The 19,151-nt window shown below is 42.2% G+C and overlaps 1 protein-coding gene across 1 annotated transcript; it reads left to right on the top strand.

Annotated features, from left to right (window-relative positions):
- Nucleotides 1-1,366: 1,366 nt before the first annotated feature.
- On the top strand, nt 1,367-18,644 carry ada2a (adenosine deaminase 2a). The gene is made up of 10 exons (XM_061970182.2): nt 1,367-1,474; nt 1,824-2,142; nt 2,222-2,441; nt 8,459-8,672; nt 8,747-8,874; nt 8,946-9,036; nt 14,311-14,419; nt 17,248-17,405; nt 17,862-18,064; nt 18,133-18,644. The coding sequence occupies exons 2-10, from the start codon at nt 1,839-1,841 to the stop codon at nt 18,275-18,277; spliced, it is 1,572 nt and encodes a 523-aa protein (XP_061826166.1). The 5' UTR covers nt 1,367-1,474; nt 1,824-1,838; the 3' UTR covers nt 18,278-18,644.
- The last annotated feature ends 507 nt before the right edge of the window (nt 18,645-19,151 follow it).

Below are 19,151 nucleotides of genomic sequence, written 5' to 3'. Positions count from 1 at the left end.
AGCTAGAGTTAGCTAGCTAACTATGTTAAACTTTAGTCACAGAGAGACACACACACTGACGAGGTGAGAAAATGACTAAGGTTGTGTACAGTAGGATTTTTTAAAGACACGTTTACATTTAAAATTCCAGTCGAAACTTTCGTCTTTCCACTACAATTGGAACGCACCCGGTAGAAATGGATTGATGAGACGGCGAATGATTTGCGCATGCGCGGAATCGAACCGCTGCATTTCCGCCCGGTCTGCTCGGTGCGCGCGCAGCGGCAGCACCAGCTGACCCGAGGCACCTGTCACTGCTCGTTGAGGAAAGTTACCGCTGCGTGCTTTCACCTCAGAGTCTTCAAGACACACAAAACAAATCGTTAGATTTGTCGCTAGTAGCTGTTTACAAAAAAAAACAAGTCTCCAAGAGGTTTGAAAAGTCGCCAGATTTAGCTACAAAATTGGCAGCACTGCGGACCACAATTACGAATTATCCAATAATCCAGACAAACTTGTTCTGGGTGGGTACAGGTGTTGTGTTACAACATGGTTAATGCATGGTATCAATAAAACTGTTAAAGTGTGGTCATTTTAAACCTAAAAAAAATACAACAGCAATCTTTTTTTTTTTTTTTTTTACTTTTTTTTAATTTTTTTTTTAGCTTTTCCATTGAAGTCTTGTTTATTGTAGATGTATGAAAACCATTGAGAAAAATGTCAAAGCAACTGCATTCAAGAAACCCGTAATAAACCAAACTAAACTAAACCGTGGGACTGGCAAACATATTTACGTCAACTCTGGAAAAAAGTAATTTAACACTGAAAGTAACACAATTAAATGTCTTCCCAATATGAGCAATGACAATATTTTATAGTAAGTACTTCTATTTACTTATGTACCAATTTGTGACATATGGCAAGACAATGCAGTTGTAAAAAAAAAGTAACATAAGAAATGAAAAATAAGCGCTGCTACTGACATTGATGCCATCAACATATACCTTCTGTAGTTTCTAGAATGCAATACAAATCTAAAGAAAACAATTATCAAAGGGAAACATTCCATTCATTTGGCTCATATGAACTCACAATCTAAGCATTATATATATATAAGGAATGTTGTCTGTCTATCTGTGTTGTACCCCGCCTTTCGGCCGAATGGAGCTGGGATAAGCTCCAGCACTCCCCACAACCCCGAAAGGGACAAGCGGTAGGGGATGGATGGATGGGTGGATGGATGGATTTACAAAAGGAGTGCTGTAATCTCTTTTGGGCCAGAATACTTCCTCAAGCGACTTTTATTTCCTCCAATAGGATTGCCGTGTGGGAGATATTTCAGCCAATCACATGCAAGAGGCGGGCCTTACAAGGCATCGTACCCAGCTTTCTTTTGACAGCAAGACCCAGCAGAAAAACAGTCCAACATCTTTTTTCCTCCTCTTTTTTGGCGTCTTTTTGCTGACTTCTTTATTTGCTGACAAAACGCCTTAAGGTAAAAATTGTTATCATCCTCGTTGCTTGGTGTTTATCTTGTAAGCGTGTCAATCACAACAAAGGACGTCGTCAACAACCGTCGAGGTTTACATTTGATATCTTGTTTTCACCTTCATTTGACGACATTTTGCAATAATAGACCATAACCCAACTACACCACATCGTCTTCATGATTTGTCAGTCCAAGTTACGACACAAAAGTTACAAAATGAGTGCTATTTCAGTCTTAACTTCTGAGTACAGCGCTGCGTTTACGTAAATACAGTAACATTACGTATTTTATTCACATTGACGTTTCAATTTTTGACTTAAACGTTTTAGTTGTCGCTTCTTTTGATGTTCGCCAGACTTTCGTGTGGAGGATGGTAGCCGAGTACCAGCGCCCTCTGGTGGCGGTGAGCTGTATACTGCTGTGGCATTCAGCAGGTGTTCTGTCCATGCCAGACCCTAAGACCAGAGAGGCTCTCATTCAGCAGGAGGCCTCCCAGCAGACCGGGGGACAAGTGGTGCTGACGGACCTGGAGAAACTTCTAGACGCCCGGTTGTCTAAAATGAAACAAGAGGAAATGAGGAATGTACATTTCCCTCCGTCGATGCACTTCTTCCAGGCTCGACAGTTCATCCGAAGCAGCCCCATTTTCAACCTGCTGCAGAAAATGCCCAAAGGTACAAATTGATAGTTCAATGAAAGTAATTTATTTTCTAATCAGTTCCTGATGCCCCAAAACACACGTTTATGGTTCAGGAGGAGCGCTGCACGTGCACGACCTCGCTATGGGGGATCATGAATGGCTGGTGAAAAACGTGACGTATCGACCCAACTGTTACATGTGTGTCACTGACAAACGCTCGGTCAGTTTTATCTTCTCGTCGGGGAGGCCTGAACCTTTACGAGGTTGTTCCGCATGGATGCTGCTGGAAAATCTCAGGAAAAAAATGGGGGACGTCACAGATCTGGACAACAGGTGAGCTATAAACGATACAAGAGAATGAGATCTTTATAGACATAATGATGCTCAATTGTGTGGGTCAAGCTATTGGAAACACTCCTACTTCCAGTTGTAAGCATATTGTGACTTCCCTGACAGCGTTGATACTAATTGTTCATGCAACACATGAACTTTTACACAACACTATGATACCACTATTACTTTTCCCCATAATCAATTCGTTCCAGATCGAGAAATATGAACACGACACACATTTTATAAAGAATACTCTTAGTTTTACATGCAGAAAACAATATGAAATGCCTATAAATGACGAATGAAAAGGATAAATGCACATTTAACATCACTTTAGCTTCATTCAGAGGCTCGGATGATATCAACTTGCATCTAAAATCTCTGATACAGGCAGTCTTGCAGCGTGTTTACTTGTGTGTCCTCCAGTAAGCACAGAAGGTTGGTCTTATCTCGTACTTTAGTGAAGTCGTTTACAAAAGACATAACATGGTAGGCTATAGACTAGTAGCAGCTATGCAACATCTAAGCCAGGGGTCGGCAAACTTTACCAGTCAAAGAGCCATTTTGACCAGTTTCACAAATTAAAGAAAACAATGGGAGCCACAAAAATCTTTTGAAATTTAAAATGTAATAACGCTGCATAAAAAGGTTTTTTTTGTTTTGTGCTATGTATAAACCGGGGGTCTCAGACACACGGCCCGCACCTTAATATGAAAATTGAATGTTAGTGCGGCCCGCGCGTCTTATATGAATGGCGCTTGACAGTGTCATACTTGTCAACCCTCCCGATTTTTCCGGCAGGCTATGAATTTCAGGGCAAGTATTCTCTAGAACGTGCCGTGATGGTACAGCATTTAGCGCCCACTGCAACCAGCGTGCCAGCCCAGCCACACATTGTATGGGGCTCCTGCTTGCTCACGTAAATGACAGCAAGGCATACTTGGTCAACAACCACACAGGTTACACTGACGGTGGTAGTATAAAAAACTTTTAACACTCTTACTAATAATGCGCCACACTGTGAACCCACACCAAACAAGAATGACAAACACATTTCGGGAGAACATCTGCACCGTAACACAACATAAACACAACAGAACAAATACCCAGAATCCCATGCAGCCCTAACTCTTCCGGGCTACATTATACAGCCCCGCTACCAAACCCCGCCCACCTCAACCGACGCACACAGGGGGGGGGTTTGGTGGTAGCAGGGGTGTATAATGTAGCCCGGAAGAGTCAGGGCTGCATGGGATTCTGGGTATTTGTTCTGTTGTGTTTATGTTGTGTTAAGGTGCAGATGTTCTCCCGAAATGTGTTTGTCATTCTTGTTTGGTTTTGGTTCAAAGTGTGGCGCATTATTAGTAAGAGTGTTAAAGTTGTTTTATATGGCCACCATCAGTGTAACCTGTGTGGCTGTTGAGCAAGTATGCCTTGCTGTCACTTACGTGTGCAAGCAGAAAATGCATATAACAAGAAACTGGGCTGGCACACTGTTTGTACTGATTGTAGAGGGTGCTAAATGCTGTACCATCATGGCACGCCCTTGTTATTATTGTAAGGGTGAAAATCGGAGAATTTTAATCCCGGTAGTATTCTGCGAGAGGCACTGAGATCCGGAAGTCTCCCGGGAAAATCGGGGGAATCTGCAAGTATGCAGCTGAGCCGCATCAGAGTGATCAAAGAGCCGCGGGTTGCCGACCCCTGATCTAAGCAAACACAATAGCACTTAAGCTAGACATACCTAATCAAATAATATTGCACTTTAAACACCACATTTGTTGATATAAACAAGTATCAAATACTTATAGTTGCATATTACTTACAGATACAAAGTATTCAAGCCAAAAACGTATTAATTATATCCAGTAACAAACGTGTCCGCATCATTCAATTTACTGCTCATGAGAGTCAAGCACTAATCTTAATAAATTCTTTTGACTACTACGTGTCGCCAAAAATACATTTTCACTTCCATTTAATTAAAGAGCCTAAGTCCATTCCTGTTAATAAATAGGTTAGTTTTGTTTTTCCTACCATTGTGCTGAGTAATTTCACTTGACCAAGCATTTGGTCAAGTGGCCTACTCAGTGGCCTAGTGGTTAGAGTGTCCGTCCTGAGATCGGTAGGTTGGGAGTTCAAACCCCGGCCGAGTCATACCAAAGACTATAAAAAATGGGACCCACTACCTCCCTGCTTGGCACTCAGCATCAAGGGTTGGAATTGGGGGTTAAATCACCAAAATGATTCCCGGGCGCAGCCACCGCTGCTGCCCACTGCTCCCCTCACCTCCCAGGGGGTGATCAAGGGTGATGGGTCAAATGCAGAGAATAATCTCGCCACACCTAGTGTGTGTGTGACAATCATTGGTACTTTAACTTTAACTTTATTTTCTAACCTTTATGTTTACAAAATAATACAAATGTGTGCTAAGATTTGTCTTTAATATTGTTTGGTATTAATATTGGTATCGGCCAACACTCAAGGCTCCATCAACTGCATCATATCGGAAATGAAGAAGTTGTATCAGGACTCTTGTTGGCAAAGGGTGCAGAGGGAAGAGCGGGAGGATGGATGTCGCCTTTGTACTTTGCTATGGCTTCATTTTGCAATCCACTTACCCTCATCTTCTTTATCAAAGTGCCCTCACATTAGGGCTGGGCGATATGGCCTTTTATTAATATCTCAATATTTTTAGGCCATGTCACGATACACGATATATATCTCGATATTTTGCCTTAGCCTTGAATGAACACTTGATGCATATAATCACAGCAGTATGATGATTCTATGTGTCTACATTAAAACATTCTTGTTCATACTTCATTAATATATGCTCATTTCAAACTTTCATGCAGAGGGAAATCACAACGAAGTCAATTTACCAAAACTGTATTAATGAAACAGTTATTAAGCAGTGGCACAAACATTCATGTAAATTCCAAAACAGAAAGTGCAAGATTGTCAGAGACATTTTAAAACAAGCTATTAGTGCACTTTTGTGCATGATGTCACTAAGATGACATATCAAAACAACACTAAATTAAAGTGCACTTTTTGTACAGAAAGCCACTACAATAGTTTAAAACAAATAAAGTGCACTTTTGTGCATGACGTCACACAAGATATTTCAATAACTGTCAAATAAAAATTAGCTGCATAATAGAAAATCAAATAGTGTATGTCCTTCGCTATGTGGTAGGTTCCTGCGGACGTTATCTCATTCTGTTGTTGATTATTTTTTTCATACAGTGTTGATGGGGAAATGGTTACTTTGTTGCATTTTGTGGGTGTGGCACCGAACGGAGATGTTGACATGCAGAGTTTCAAGCATTTTTCATTCTCTAGTGCAGGGGTGTCAAACTCAAATACAGAGTGGGCCAAAATTTAAAACCGAACAAAGCCGCGGGCCAAGGTTGAACAAATTAACCTTTTAATAGGGACCCAAACAAGTTTTGCATTGAATATTGAACAAGCAAGGCTTATATAACTTTATAGTGACATGCAAAATTGAGTTTCAAATAATAGTAATGTTAATTAAAAAATATCAATGGCATATCAAATACAATTTAAATAAAAATAGAATGCCTCTTTTCTATTTGCAGCCTTCTGAGGTAAATATCAAGATTAACTTTTTCCACAGGCTAATAAATTTGAAAATAAAATAACAATGAATAAACTAACCATTCAGGACTTTAATTTGCTCAGTTTGCAACACACTGATCTAATCTGATGTGCCCAAGCCAGATACCTGCCATCTTTTCTTGGATGCTAGTTCATTAATGTCGGGGCTCAGGCTTTGAGCTGAGGCAACCTTCATTATCCAACGAAGGTGTTCATCAGTCATTATATCTCGTAGTCCACCCAGACCACAGTCTTGGGGGCGTGCCTTAAAGGCACTGCCTTTAACGTCCACTACGAGCTGTCGTCACGTCCGCTTTTCATCCATTCTAACAATGTGCCGGCCCAGTCACAAGAAATGTGCGGCTTCTGTACGCACACACACGTGAATGCAGTGCATACTTGATCAACAGCGATACAGGTTACACTGAGTGTGGCCGTATAAACAACTTTAACACTGTTAGAAATATGCGCCACACTGTGAATCCACACCAAACAAGAATGACAAACACATTTCGGGAGAACATTCACACCGTAGCACAACATAAACACAACAGAACAAATACCCAGAACCCCTTGCAGCACTAACTCTTCCGGGATGCTACAAAATACACCCCCCGCTACCACCAAACCCCGCCCCTTCCACACACACCTTGTAGCGTCCCGGAAGCCGCACTTATTATGTGACTGGGCCAGCACTCGTTGGACTGGATGAAAAGCGGACGTGACGATTTCCGGGAGGGGCACTGAAATTTGGGAGTCTCCCGGTGAATGCGGTGTTACCCCGGCACCGCCGCTGTATATAATCGGCGGGCCAGCTTTAGTGTTAATTTGATATTGCCTCAAGGGCCAAGTGAAATTACACGGCGGGCCAAATTTGGCCCGCGGGCCAGAGTTTGACACCCATGCTCTCGTGGGTGACTTTTCACATGATGCTACATTAGCAGTGCTGCTACTTTTTGTAGCAACGCTTTTGCCGCATAATTGTTCAACATATTCCCGGTAGAAGCCAAACCACCGCCAGACGATGGACCCCGTGCTGTTTTTCTTGGGAATTAATTCTTCTTCTTTCATTTGTTACCAGATTGACACCTTCTCTCTCTTGTATTACCACTCGCACCGCACCGCGAGCACCACAGCTAAACTTACCCATTCCGCTACCTCTCTACTCGGCGAGGGCGTATGATGTTGCACGCGCGACAGTATGTGACGTATGTAAGAAGGTGCGCCTGTTTTATGTCTCTGTGAGAAGGAGAGACAAGAAAGAGTGAGAAAAGCCTGTAGTGTAATGCCCGCAGCTAAAAGAAACTGCATGAGAACGTATACTCAAATATCACGATATAGTCATTTTCTATATCGCACAGAGACAAACCCGCGATATATCGCGTATATCGACATATTGCCAAGCCCTACCTCACATGCAACTTTTTGGGACTCTTGGTGCCTTATTTCGCAGTCATCATACCGGGCGGTGGTTGGGTGGGCGTGGTTCAGAGGGGAGGAGTATATTTACAGCTAGAATTCACCAAGTACTATACTTAAATTTCAGTGTTCATTTATTTACACATATACACACACATAACACTCATCTACTCATTGTTGAGTTAAGGGTTGAATTGTCCATCCTTGTTCTATTCTCTGTCACTATTTTTCTAACCATGCTGAACACCCTCTCTGATGATGCATTCTGCTTCGTCTCCTTGTTTTGTGCGCAGTTGTACACTGCACTCTCTAAAAGCCCTAGATGTTATTGTCACATATGCATGTCCAGTAGATGGCAGTATTGTTTTGTTTAAGAGTGTCACAACATTGCTGTTTACGGCAGACAAACTGCTTTACGGTAGATGAAAACGTGACTGCTGTTGTTGTGTGTTGTTACCGCGCTGGGAGGACGTTAATGAAACTGCCTAACAATAAACCCACATAAGAAACCAAGAACTCGCCCTCGATCATTCTACAGTTATAACGTGATTGGGCAGGCACGCTGTTTATATTGTGGGAAAGCGGGCGTGAAAACAGGCTGTCGACACGTCACTCAGGTTCGCCTGAATTTCGGGAGATTTTCGGGAGAAAATTTGTCCCGGGAGGTTTTTGAGAGAGGCGCTGAATTTCGGGAGTCTCCCGGAAAATCCGGGAGGATTGGCAAGTATGGCAGTCATATTCAATAACAAACACACAATAGCTGGGTGGTTCTTTATTTGGGCACTCAATTCCACAAAATCTTTGGTGGTCAAGCTAAATAGAATTTTTAGCTGTACGACAACCTACAGTATATGCAACATTTTCTTCAAAAACAAATCATATGAAAGTGGGCCGTACGAAAACTGAGTTACTGCCGTACTTTTTCTCTTTATTTGCTGACATATGCATGAATTTGGCGTTTTTACCCCTTTCAGCATCCTGGCCAACCTGACCCTCTTCACCGATGGCAATCCCGCAGCTTTGTATCCCAACCAGGATGTGGTCTGGGAGAAGTTTGAGCTAGCCTTCAATGCTGTGACAGGTCTGATCACGTACGCTCCCGTCTTCAGAGACTATTACTACAACGGTCTCAAACAGTTCTACGTGGACAACGTCATGTACGTGGAACTACGTGCTTTACTGCCTCAGGTAAACGCACGCACATTGACATGCTAACACCTTGACTTGTCATTTCCTCATCTACACATATTGACTGCGCTCAGACATACGAGCTGGACGGCAGCACTCACGACTCGACGTGGGCTCTGAAAGCCTACCGTGATGTCACTCAGGACTTCATAGCCGACCACCCAGACTTCTTTGGAAGCAGATTCATCTTTATCGTTTCAAGGTGCTCTGAGCATTGTAGCTCAATAGCGAGACATGTACACCCGATGATTGATCACATGGTTTATGTTGCAGGAACATGGATGAATCTGCAATGAGGGGAGTTATGGAGTATGCCATGAAGCTGCAGAGAGACTTCCCAGATTTAATGGTTGGCTTTGACTTGGTGAGAACTGTACATTTTTTATTCTATGGACACAAAGAATGCTGTATGTTAAAGGGGAACATTATTCACCAGACCTATGTAAGCGTCAATATATACCTTGAAGTTGCAGAAAAAAGACCATATATTTTTTTAACCGATTTCTGAACTCTAAATGGGTGAATTTTGGCGAATTAAACGCCTTTCTAATATTCGCTCTCGGAGCGATGACGTCACAACGTGGCGTCACATCGGGAAGCAATCCGCCATTTTCTCAAACACCGAGTCAAATCAGCTCTGTTATTTTCCGTTTTTTCGACTGTTTTCCGTACCTTGGAGACATCATGCCTCGTCGGTGTGTTGTCGGAGGGTGTAACAACACGAACAGGGACAGATTCAAGTTGCACCAGTGGCCCAAAGATGCGAAAGTGGCAAGAAATTGGACGTTTGTTCCGCACACTTTACCGACGAAAGCTATGCTACGACAGAGATGGCAAGAATGTGTGGATATCCTGCGACACTCAAAGCAGATGCATTTCCAATGATAAAGTCAAAGAAATATGCCGCCAGACCCCCATTGAATCTGCCGGAGTGTGTGAGCAATTCAGGGACAAAGGACCTTGGTAGCACGGCAAGCAATGGCGGCAGTTTGTTCCCGCAGACGAGCGAGCTAAACCCCCTATCGACCCTAGCTTCCCTGGCCTGCTGACATCAACTCCAAAACTGGACAGATCAGCTTTCAGGAAAAGAGCGCGGATGAGGGTATGTCTACAGAATATATTAATTGATGAAAATTGGGCTGTCTGCACTCTCAAAGTGCATGTTGTTGCCAAATGTATTTCATATGCTGTAAACCTAGTTCATAGTTGTTAGTTTCCTTTAATGCCAAACAAACACATACCAATCGTTGGTTAGAAGGCGATCGCCGAATTCGTCCTCGGTTTCTCCCGTGTCGCTGGCTGTCGTGTCGTTTTCGTCGGTTTCGCTTGCATACGGTTCAAACCGATATGGCTCAATAGCTTCAGTTTCTTCTTCAATTTCGTTTTCGCTACCTGCCTCCACACTACAACCATCCGTTTCAATACATTCGTAATCTGTTGAATCGCTTAAGCCGCTGAAATCCGAGTCTGAATCCGAGCTAATGTCGCTATAGCTTGCTGTTCTTTCCGCCATGTTTGTTTGTGTTGGCTTCACTATGTGACGTCACAGGAAAATGGACGGGTGTTTATAACGATGGTTAAAATCAGGCAGTTTGAAGCTTTTTTTAGGGATATTGCGTGATGGGTAAAATTTTGAAAAAAACTTCGAAAAATATAATAAGCCACTGGGAACTGATTTTTAATGGTTTTAACCATTCTGAAATTGTGATAATGTTCCCCTTTAAAGTGGCCCTATTAAAGAAAACCAACTTTTCTTACCTATTGGTACCTGCTGTTGTGTGTTTGGGATCTGCGTAAGTAAAATTTGAAATCAAACCATGGAGGTATGCGGAGATATTTATCAGAATCAGAATCAGAATCAGAAATACTTTATTAATCCCCGAGGGGAAATTTAAATTTTCAGCACAATCCCATTCAAGATCAGACAAACATTACAGGGAGACAGAACAGGATCGCTGACGGGTCTGCCATCTTCCGGCGCCCCTTACAAAAAAGGTGAGATACAGGTAAACAATGGGGGGTCCCAGACTGAGGCCAAGGGAAAAAACAACTCATAGCCATAGCACACATCCCTCTTACATGTGTGTAAGAGGGAAGCATCAAACATCAAAGAAAACAAAGATCATTAAAGACATTAAAAGAGCAGAACTGATGCAACCAGCCACTTCTACACACAACTATGAATAAAAAGTAAAAGAAACATATACACTGTGATGGCCTCTGCGGTGTTCCATCGCCATTTACGGTATAAAACAATCTTGTCTTTGTTCACACTCAATTCTGGACTTCAGCTCAGCATTCAACACCATCATCCCGCAGCACTTGGTGAGCAAACTGGCCCCCCTTGGATTCAGTACCCCCCTATGCAACTGGCTGCTTGACTTCCTCACAGACAGACCCCAATCTGTGAGAGTGGGCAACAACACCTCCAGTGCCATCTCCCTGAGCACCGGCTCCCCCCAGGGCTGCGTCCTGAGTCCGCTGCTATTCACGTTGATGACTCATGACTGCTGCGCCAGGTCCACTACCAACCACATTGTGAAGTATGCGGACGACACGACAGTAGTGGGCCTCATCCGTGACAACAATGACATGGACTACAGGGATGAGGTGAAACATCTGGTTGACTGGTGCAGAACCAACAACCTGGTCCTGAATGTCGACAAGACCAAGGAGATCATCGTCGACTTCAGGAAGCACCAGTCCAGCCACGCTCCACTCTACATCAACGGCACAGCGGTGGAGATAGTAAGCAGCACCAAGTTCCTGGGGGTGCATATAACTGACAATATAACCTGGTCCCTACACACCGGAGCTCTTGTAAAAAGAGCTCAGCAGCGCATGCACTTTTTGCGTCGGATGAAAAGAGCACAGCTCCCCCCCCCCCCATTCTCACCACATTCTACACAGGCACTATAGAGAGCCTGCTGACCAACAGCATCTCTGTCTGGACTGGAGCCTGCAATGCCTCAGACTGGAAGTTTCTCCAGAGAGTGGTGAGGACGGCGGAAAAGATCATCAGGACTCCTCTTCCTCCTATCCAGGAGATCGCAAAAAGCTGCTGCCTGACCAGGGCTCAGAAAATCTGCAAAGACTCCTCCCACCCCCACCAAGGACTGTTTTCACTGCTGGACTCTAGAAAGAGGTTCCGCAGCCTCCGAAGCAGAACCTCCAGGTTCTGTCACAGCTTCTTCCCTCAGGCTGTAAGACTCTTGAACGCATCATAATTATATTATCCCCTCAACTCCCCCCAAAATGGATTAACTCGCTGGAATAAAAAGACAATATAACATACATCCATAAACGTGGACGCATGTGGAAAAGTGCAATATATTTATCTGTACAGTAACCTATTTATTTATTTATTTATATATATTTATTTATTTATATATGCACCTTATTGCTTTTTTATCCTGCACTACCATGAGCTTATGTAACGAAATGTCATTCTTATCTGTACTGTAAAGTTAAAATTTGAATGACAATAAAAAGGAAGTCTAGTCTAGTCTACTTCCTGGGGAACAGGCTGTCGGAAATTGGCCCCATTGGTGACGTTTTTGCCGTTGGTGACGTCAGCGAATTATCCATATATGGTAGACATTTTTCCAAAGTGCGACGCTGTAGTCAATAAGCTTCTATTTCACTATCCTCTTGTTGTGGGGCAGACTGGCTCGTACATGCACACGTATCCTCCACTGTTGCCATTTTTAATACAAAGTAGCGCATAGAACAGGCGTGGGCAATTATTTTCACTCGGGGGGCCAGATTTAGAGAAATAAATGTGTCAGGGGGCCGGTATATCTATTTTTAGGGACACTAATACAAAACCTCACAATACATTTCTGATTGAATGCTAAAAACGTTATGGACAGACCGCCTTAAAAAACAGAATGGAATTTTACATTCTTTTACTGAATGAGACACCCAGAATGTACATGAAAATAAAGAATGTGGGATTTGCAATATGAACTATGAAGGATAAAACACTGAATATTGACAACATATGAACGTCACACCCCCTCTCGATCGACATATTTTACAATCAAGCGAAACACAACAAAAATACAACAAGCACAGCGAAATATAAACGCGAAGGGTAAAAAATAAAACCAACTACAATCTGATATATGTGATACATCACTAAGCTTTACAACTTTGCTGTAAAAATCTCCTTCCGTGTCTGTCCCTGACACCCGAATTTCAGGCTGGCCGCTCTGGAAACACTCTGTGGAAATGATCCCCACCCACACTGCTTGGTGCCTCGTCTGAGCTACTATGACTTAGATTACCATAGTAACTAGTATACCATGCAAAAGCGCAGATTCCAACCATTTAAATACTTTGTATAGTTCAAGACTTCCGGTCATTTGAAAACATCCCTGCACATCATTATGGCAGCAACAGTTTCCATCTTAAAGATCTAAAAACGTATTTGGGAATGTCCGGCGGGCCAGATTGAAAAGCTTAACGGGGCGCATGCGGCGCCTTAATTTTCCCCGGTCTGTTATAGAACCTACTCTGTCAGTAGACTCGCTATGGGGCGGCGTGGCGCAGTGGAAGAATGGCCGTGCGCGACCCGAGGGTCCCTGGTTCAATCCCCACCTAGTACCAACCTCGTCATGTCCGTTGTGTCCTGAGCAAGACACTTCACCCTTGCTCCTGATGGGTGCTGGTTAGCGCCTTGCATGGCAGCTCCCTCCATCAGTGTGTGAATGTGTGTGTGAATGGGTAAATGTGGAAGTAGTTTCAAAGCGCTTTGAGTACCTTGAAGGTAGAAAAGCGCTATACAAGTACAACCCATTTATCATTTATTTATCATTATAGGTAACGCTAAAACCACAACAAAGATGGCGGGAGAGAATCAGCTGCCCAAGCTGTCGAAGTGGAGCCACATAAATAAAACCGCGCATTCCTGAAGAGACGGTTAGAAAGTGGCTTGAAGATTATCTGTAAAACATAATCTATGCAACATTTTGACAATAGAACCACCATTACATGTTAGACCACAAGGAAGTGTTTTAAATGTAGAAAAAAAACATAATATAAAAAGTCACCACTAAGCTTTGTTGCCATTGTGATATAATACAGGAGGACACATACTGTCCATCCATCAATTTTCTATACTTTGTATATTGTCCTCATCAGGGTCACTTGTGCTGGAGTCGCACGGACATCCCTGGCCTAAAATATTATGTCATGATCAATAAATTAAAGGAATTTTTTTTTTAAAAAGGCTTAAAGTTAAAGTACCAATGATTGTATCACACACATTAGGTGTGGCAAAATTATTCTCTGCATTTGACCCATCACCCTTGATCACCCCCTGGGAGGTGAGGGGAGCAGTGGGCAGCAGCGGTGGCCGCGCCCGGGAATCATTTTTGGTGTTTTAACCCCCAATTCCAACCCTTAATGCTGAGTGCCAAGCAGGGTCCCATTTTTTATAAAAAATAATAATTTATCTTCCAAAAATCAAGTAAAAAAAAAGAAAATCGATAATACTGTCAATGCATTTGCTTGCTATCAGATTAATATAAAAAGTTTGCAGCTTAATGGTACCTCTACGAACCAGGAACTAGTCAGCTAAGTAACAAATTGTATCTTGTTGCCCTAAAGTGCATATGTTTTGTGTGATACACAGGTAGGTCGTGAGGATAAAGGAAATCCACTTTGGTATTTCCGAGAGGCCTTATCATTGCCAGCAGAAAGGGGCGTGACACTTCCCTTCTTTTTCCACGCTGGAGAGACAAGTAAGAACAGAACACTGTAAAGAATTAGAAAACTAAGACTACATGGATTCCATATATAAGTGGAACCGTATTTTTTTTTTTTTAGAATTTTGCCCATTATTCACAAATCTTATGTGAGACAAGGAACACTTGTCTTTGTCTTTTCTGTGCATTCTAAATTGCGAAAAACTGATAGTAAGAGGCGCCTAATTGTGCAGATAATAGGCACTCTAAAAACATACAACAACCGCCAACATTGCTCCATTTACACGCCGTGACCTGCATAGAGCCAAGCGACATAGCCAAGCCATAGCGACATTGTTATTGTCGGAGCTAACACAAACAAACTACTTTTCTGGTGTAGTAAAACAGCGTCTTGCTCCTCACTCACAATACAATGCGATAGGACACCAATCTGTACTGACTGAGAAACAAGAACAAACATAACTACTACAAGTGGACAACCAAGTTATCTGTAAAGTATTATGTTTTGTTTGCACACAGCCAGCTTGATTGTGTACATAGTTGTGATACCAAGCACAATGTGTTCCTTGTATCACAACCAATACCACAATGACTTACTCAATAAGACAGTTGTCCGTCTGGTCCAGCTGGCCTGGACCGTCTTTTATTGTTGATTTTGATTTTAATAGGAAAAAACATTCTACTTCTTTGTTAGCACAAACAATTCTTAATTTATTGTGATGCAGTCTCTCGGAGCAGTGTCCTTTTCGCCATATAAACAAATCCTTTCCATAGAGGTAACACTGTGTGCCACTAAGTGCAGCAGTGCGACTTATACTCAAGAGCGACTTCTGTGTGAAATTATTAACACATTACCGTAAAATATCAAATATTATTATTTAGCTCATTCATGTAAGAGACTAGACCAGGGGTCGGCAACCTTTACCACTCAAAGAGACATTTTGACCAGTTCACAAATTAAAGAAAACAATGGGAGCCACAAAAATCTTTTGTAATTTAAAATGAAATAACATTGCATACAAAGTTTTTTTTTTGCTTTGTGCTATGTTTAAACCAAGGGTCTCAGACACGCGGCCCACACCTTAATTTGAAAATTGAATGTTAGTGCGGCCCGCGAGTTTTATATGAGTGGGGCTTGATAGCGTCATACTTGTCAACCCTCCCGATTTTTCCGACAGACTACCAAATACGAGGCAACTATTCTTTCGAACGTGTGGTGAAGGTACAGGTGGTAGCAGGGGTGTATAATGTAGCCCGGAAGAGTCAGGGCTGCATGGGATTCTGGGTATTTGTTCTGTTGTGTTTATGTTGTGTTAAGCTGCGCAGATGTTCTCCCAAAATGTGTTTGTCATTCTTGTTTGGTTTTTGTTCAAAGTGTGGCGCATTATTAGTAAGAGTCTTAAAGTTGTTTTATATGGCCACCGTCAGTGTAACCTGTGTGGCTGTTGAGCAAGTATGCCTTGCTGTCACTTACGCGTGCAAGCAGAAGATGCATATAACAAAAGGCTGGGCTGACACGCTATTTGTACAGATTGTAGAGGGCGCTAAATGCTGTACAGTCATGGCACGCCCTTATTATTATTGTTAGGGTGAAAATCGGAGAATATTAATCCCGGGAGTTTTCTGCGAGAGGCACCGAAATCCGAAAATCTCCCGGGAAAATCGGGAGGGTCGTCAAGTATGCAGCTGAGCCGCATCAGAGTGATCAAAGAGCTGCATGCGGCTCCGGAGCCGCGGGTTGCCGACCCCTGGACTAGACGTATAAGATTTCATGGGATTTAGTGATTTGCAGTGACAGATTGTTTGGTAAACGTATAGCATGTTCTATATTTTATAGTTATTTGAATGACTCTTACCATAATATGTTACGTTAACATACCAGGCACGTTCTCAGTTGGTTATTTATGCCTCATATAACATACACTTATTCAGCCTGTTGTTCACTATTCTTTATTTATTTTAAATTGCCTTTCAAATGTCTATTCTTGGTGTTGGGTTTTATCAAAAAAATTTCCCCCAAAAATGCGACTTATATATGTTTTTTTCCTTCTTTATTATGCATTTTCGGCAGGTGCGACTTATACTCCGGTGCGACTTATACTCCGAAAAATACGGTACTTACATCATCTATATAAAAAGTTGTTAGCCGGGCTAAATTATGGCCTTAAGCAAATTTTCTTCTTTTTTTTTTACACTTTATGTGAAACGATTTTTATACTTTTAAATCAAACTTACATTTTATTTGATGTTGATGAAGTTTTGTATTAAAACAGATTCATTGAAAATAAACTATTCATCAATTAATTGAGATTTTTTTTTTTACTGCAAAAACATTCTTTTAACATCAGTAAAACATTAATTGATCAACATAACAACAACAACTTCAACCGAAATGCCAACGCAGTGCCTACTACTATTCCACTATTCCACTGCACCAAACGGACAAAATGGGTGCATTTTCTATTCTATTAATATCAGTGTCAAAGTAGGAAGTATCTAGGAATAGGTTTGCGGTAAAATTTCATAAGAAGCGCCCTGTCATTCAATCATTTATATCTCACATGCACTTCTTTACGCAAAACGAGGCCCCCCGCGGATCGCGGGGCCTTACACAGAGCACGCGTTTTGCTTTTTGGGTGGGGCGGCCCTGATTGTTAGAGGTTTTTTTTTAGATTACTTTATAAGCGGAATAGGTCAAACCTATTTTGTTAACCGCCTCATGCTAGCAGTTTTTAACTATTAAAAAACGCACAGAAAAGATCAACATTTTGTTGTCTCACATAAGGATTGTGAATGATGGGCAAAATTTCAAAAATTAAAATGGAGTTCCTCTTTAAAGTCTGTCTGTACTGTATGCACTATAGATCTGGAGGGAACAGACGTTGACCAGAACCTGCTGGATGCTCTTTTGTTTAATACATCACGAATCGGCCATGGGTTTGCTCTGACTCGCCATCCATTGGCCCGAGATCTCTCTATGAAGAGAGGCGTGGCTGTGGAAGTATGTCCCATTTCCAACCAGGTACTCTCATGTCTCCGACTACAATACATACTCACACACATCCAATAAGAGATAATTGGTTTTGAACTGCTTCGGATTATATTGAAAGACTCTTCGAATATTTTAGATGTGTCAAAAGACAATTATAATATCTCAGGAAAACTCTGAACACAATAACAAACATATCCGTCTGACCCGAGACCCTAATGAGTACGAGCAGTACAGACAATGAATGAATGAATAATTCAACTCTTACAGGGTCAAACAAAACTGATATTTTAGTATGGATGTAATGTAAAGGCAGAATTTGAACCCTCCGGCACTGTCATTGGCTGGCTTTTCAGCGACAGATGTGAATTAAAGCAACACCACTGGTTGGTCGTAACTCAAGTGTGTGTAGGCAAGTAACACTAAGCAAATAAGTGTTATCTACAGTAAGGTTCTGTTTGTCACCCCTATACTGTGGTCTATGTGCAGGTTTTGAAGCTGGTAGAAGACCTGCGAAACCACCCAGCTGCGATTCTGATGGCCCAGAATCACCCAGTGGTCATAAGTTCTGACGATCCGGCCATGTTTGGTTCGTCCGGCCTCTCCTACGACTTTTACGAGGCTTTTGTGGGCTTCGGTGGGCAAATGTCCAATGTGGGGACCCTCAAACAACTAGCCATCAACTCCATTCTGTGAGTTGTGATTTCCAGCCAAGTGTCTCATTCTGCTCTCTGACTTTGTCTCAATGCTTTGATTTCAGGTACAGCTCGTTGAGCCCAGAGCTGAAGAACAAAGCTCTGGACATGTGGCAGCGAAAATGGGACAAATTTGTTTCTGAGAATGCTTTATCGAAACGCTGCGGTTATGACAATTTTTTTGCACTTTTGCCACAATGCTTCCTCTAAAGACTCTAATAGTGTTGCTGTGCCATGAGCAGGTAGGGAAGTTGTATGTTTGGTGCTACAGTATCCTGGAAATCATTGACACGGTTCACTGGTGGATGAAAGCTCTGTGACCTTACCAACTTTAAATGCTGCATACTTTCTTTTTTGCTAGAGTCTTAAAGGGGAACATTATCACAATTTCAGAAGGGTTAAAACCATTAAAAATCAGTTCCCAGTGGCTTATTTTATTTTTCGAAGTTTTTTTCAAAATTTTACCCATCACGCAATATCCCTAAAAAAAGCTTCAAAGTGCCTGATTTTAACCATCGTTATATACACCCGTCCATTTTCCTGTGACGTCACATAGTGATGCCAACACAAACAAACATGGCGCATAGAACAGCAAGCTATAGCGACATTAGCTCGGATTCAGACTCGGATTTCAGCGGCTTAAGCGATTCAACAGATTACGCATGTATTGAAACGGATGGTTGTAGTGTGGAGGCAGGTAGCGAAAACGAAATTGAAGAAGAAACTGAAGCTATTGAGCCATATCGGTTTGAACCGTATGCAAGCAAAACCGACGAAAACGACACGACAGCCAGCGACACGGGAGAAAGCGAGGACGAATTCGGCGATCGCCTTCTAACTAACGATTGGTATGTGTTTGTTTGGCATTAAAGGAAATTAACAACTATGAACTAGGTTTACAGCATATGAAATACATTTGGCAACAACATGCACTTTGAGAGTGCAGACAGCCCAATTTTCATCAATTAATATATTCTGTAGACATACCCTCATCCGCTATCTTTCCCTGAAAGCTGATCTGTCCAGTTTTGGAGTTGATGTCAGAAGGCCAGGGAAGCTAGGGTCGATATTCTTCTCTTGATCA

This window comes from Nerophis lumbriciformis, linkage group LG10 (assembly GCF_033978685.3).
Source record: "Nerophis lumbriciformis linkage group LG10, RoL_Nlum_v2.1, whole genome shotgun sequence".
Lineage (NCBI taxonomy): Eukaryota > Metazoa > Chordata > Actinopteri > Syngnathiformes > Syngnathidae > Nerophis > Nerophis lumbriciformis.
The sequence above is the reverse complement of the archived record's forward strand: the minus strand, read 5'-3'. Positions and strand labels throughout refer to the sequence as shown.

Coding starts and splice junctions, on each gene's coding strand:
- ada2a (XM_061970182.2), top strand. CDS start 1,839: ATGGTAGCCGAGTACCAGCGCCCTCTGGTGGCGGTGAGCTGTATACTG. Junction 8,875..8,945: donor TTCATCTTTATCGTTTCAAG/GTGCTCTGAGCA, acceptor TTTATGTTGCAG/GAACATGGATGAATCTGCAA. Junction 9,037..14,310: donor TAATGGTTGGCTTTGACTTG/GTGAGAACTGTA, acceptor TGTGATACACAG/GTAGGTCGTGAGGATAAAGG.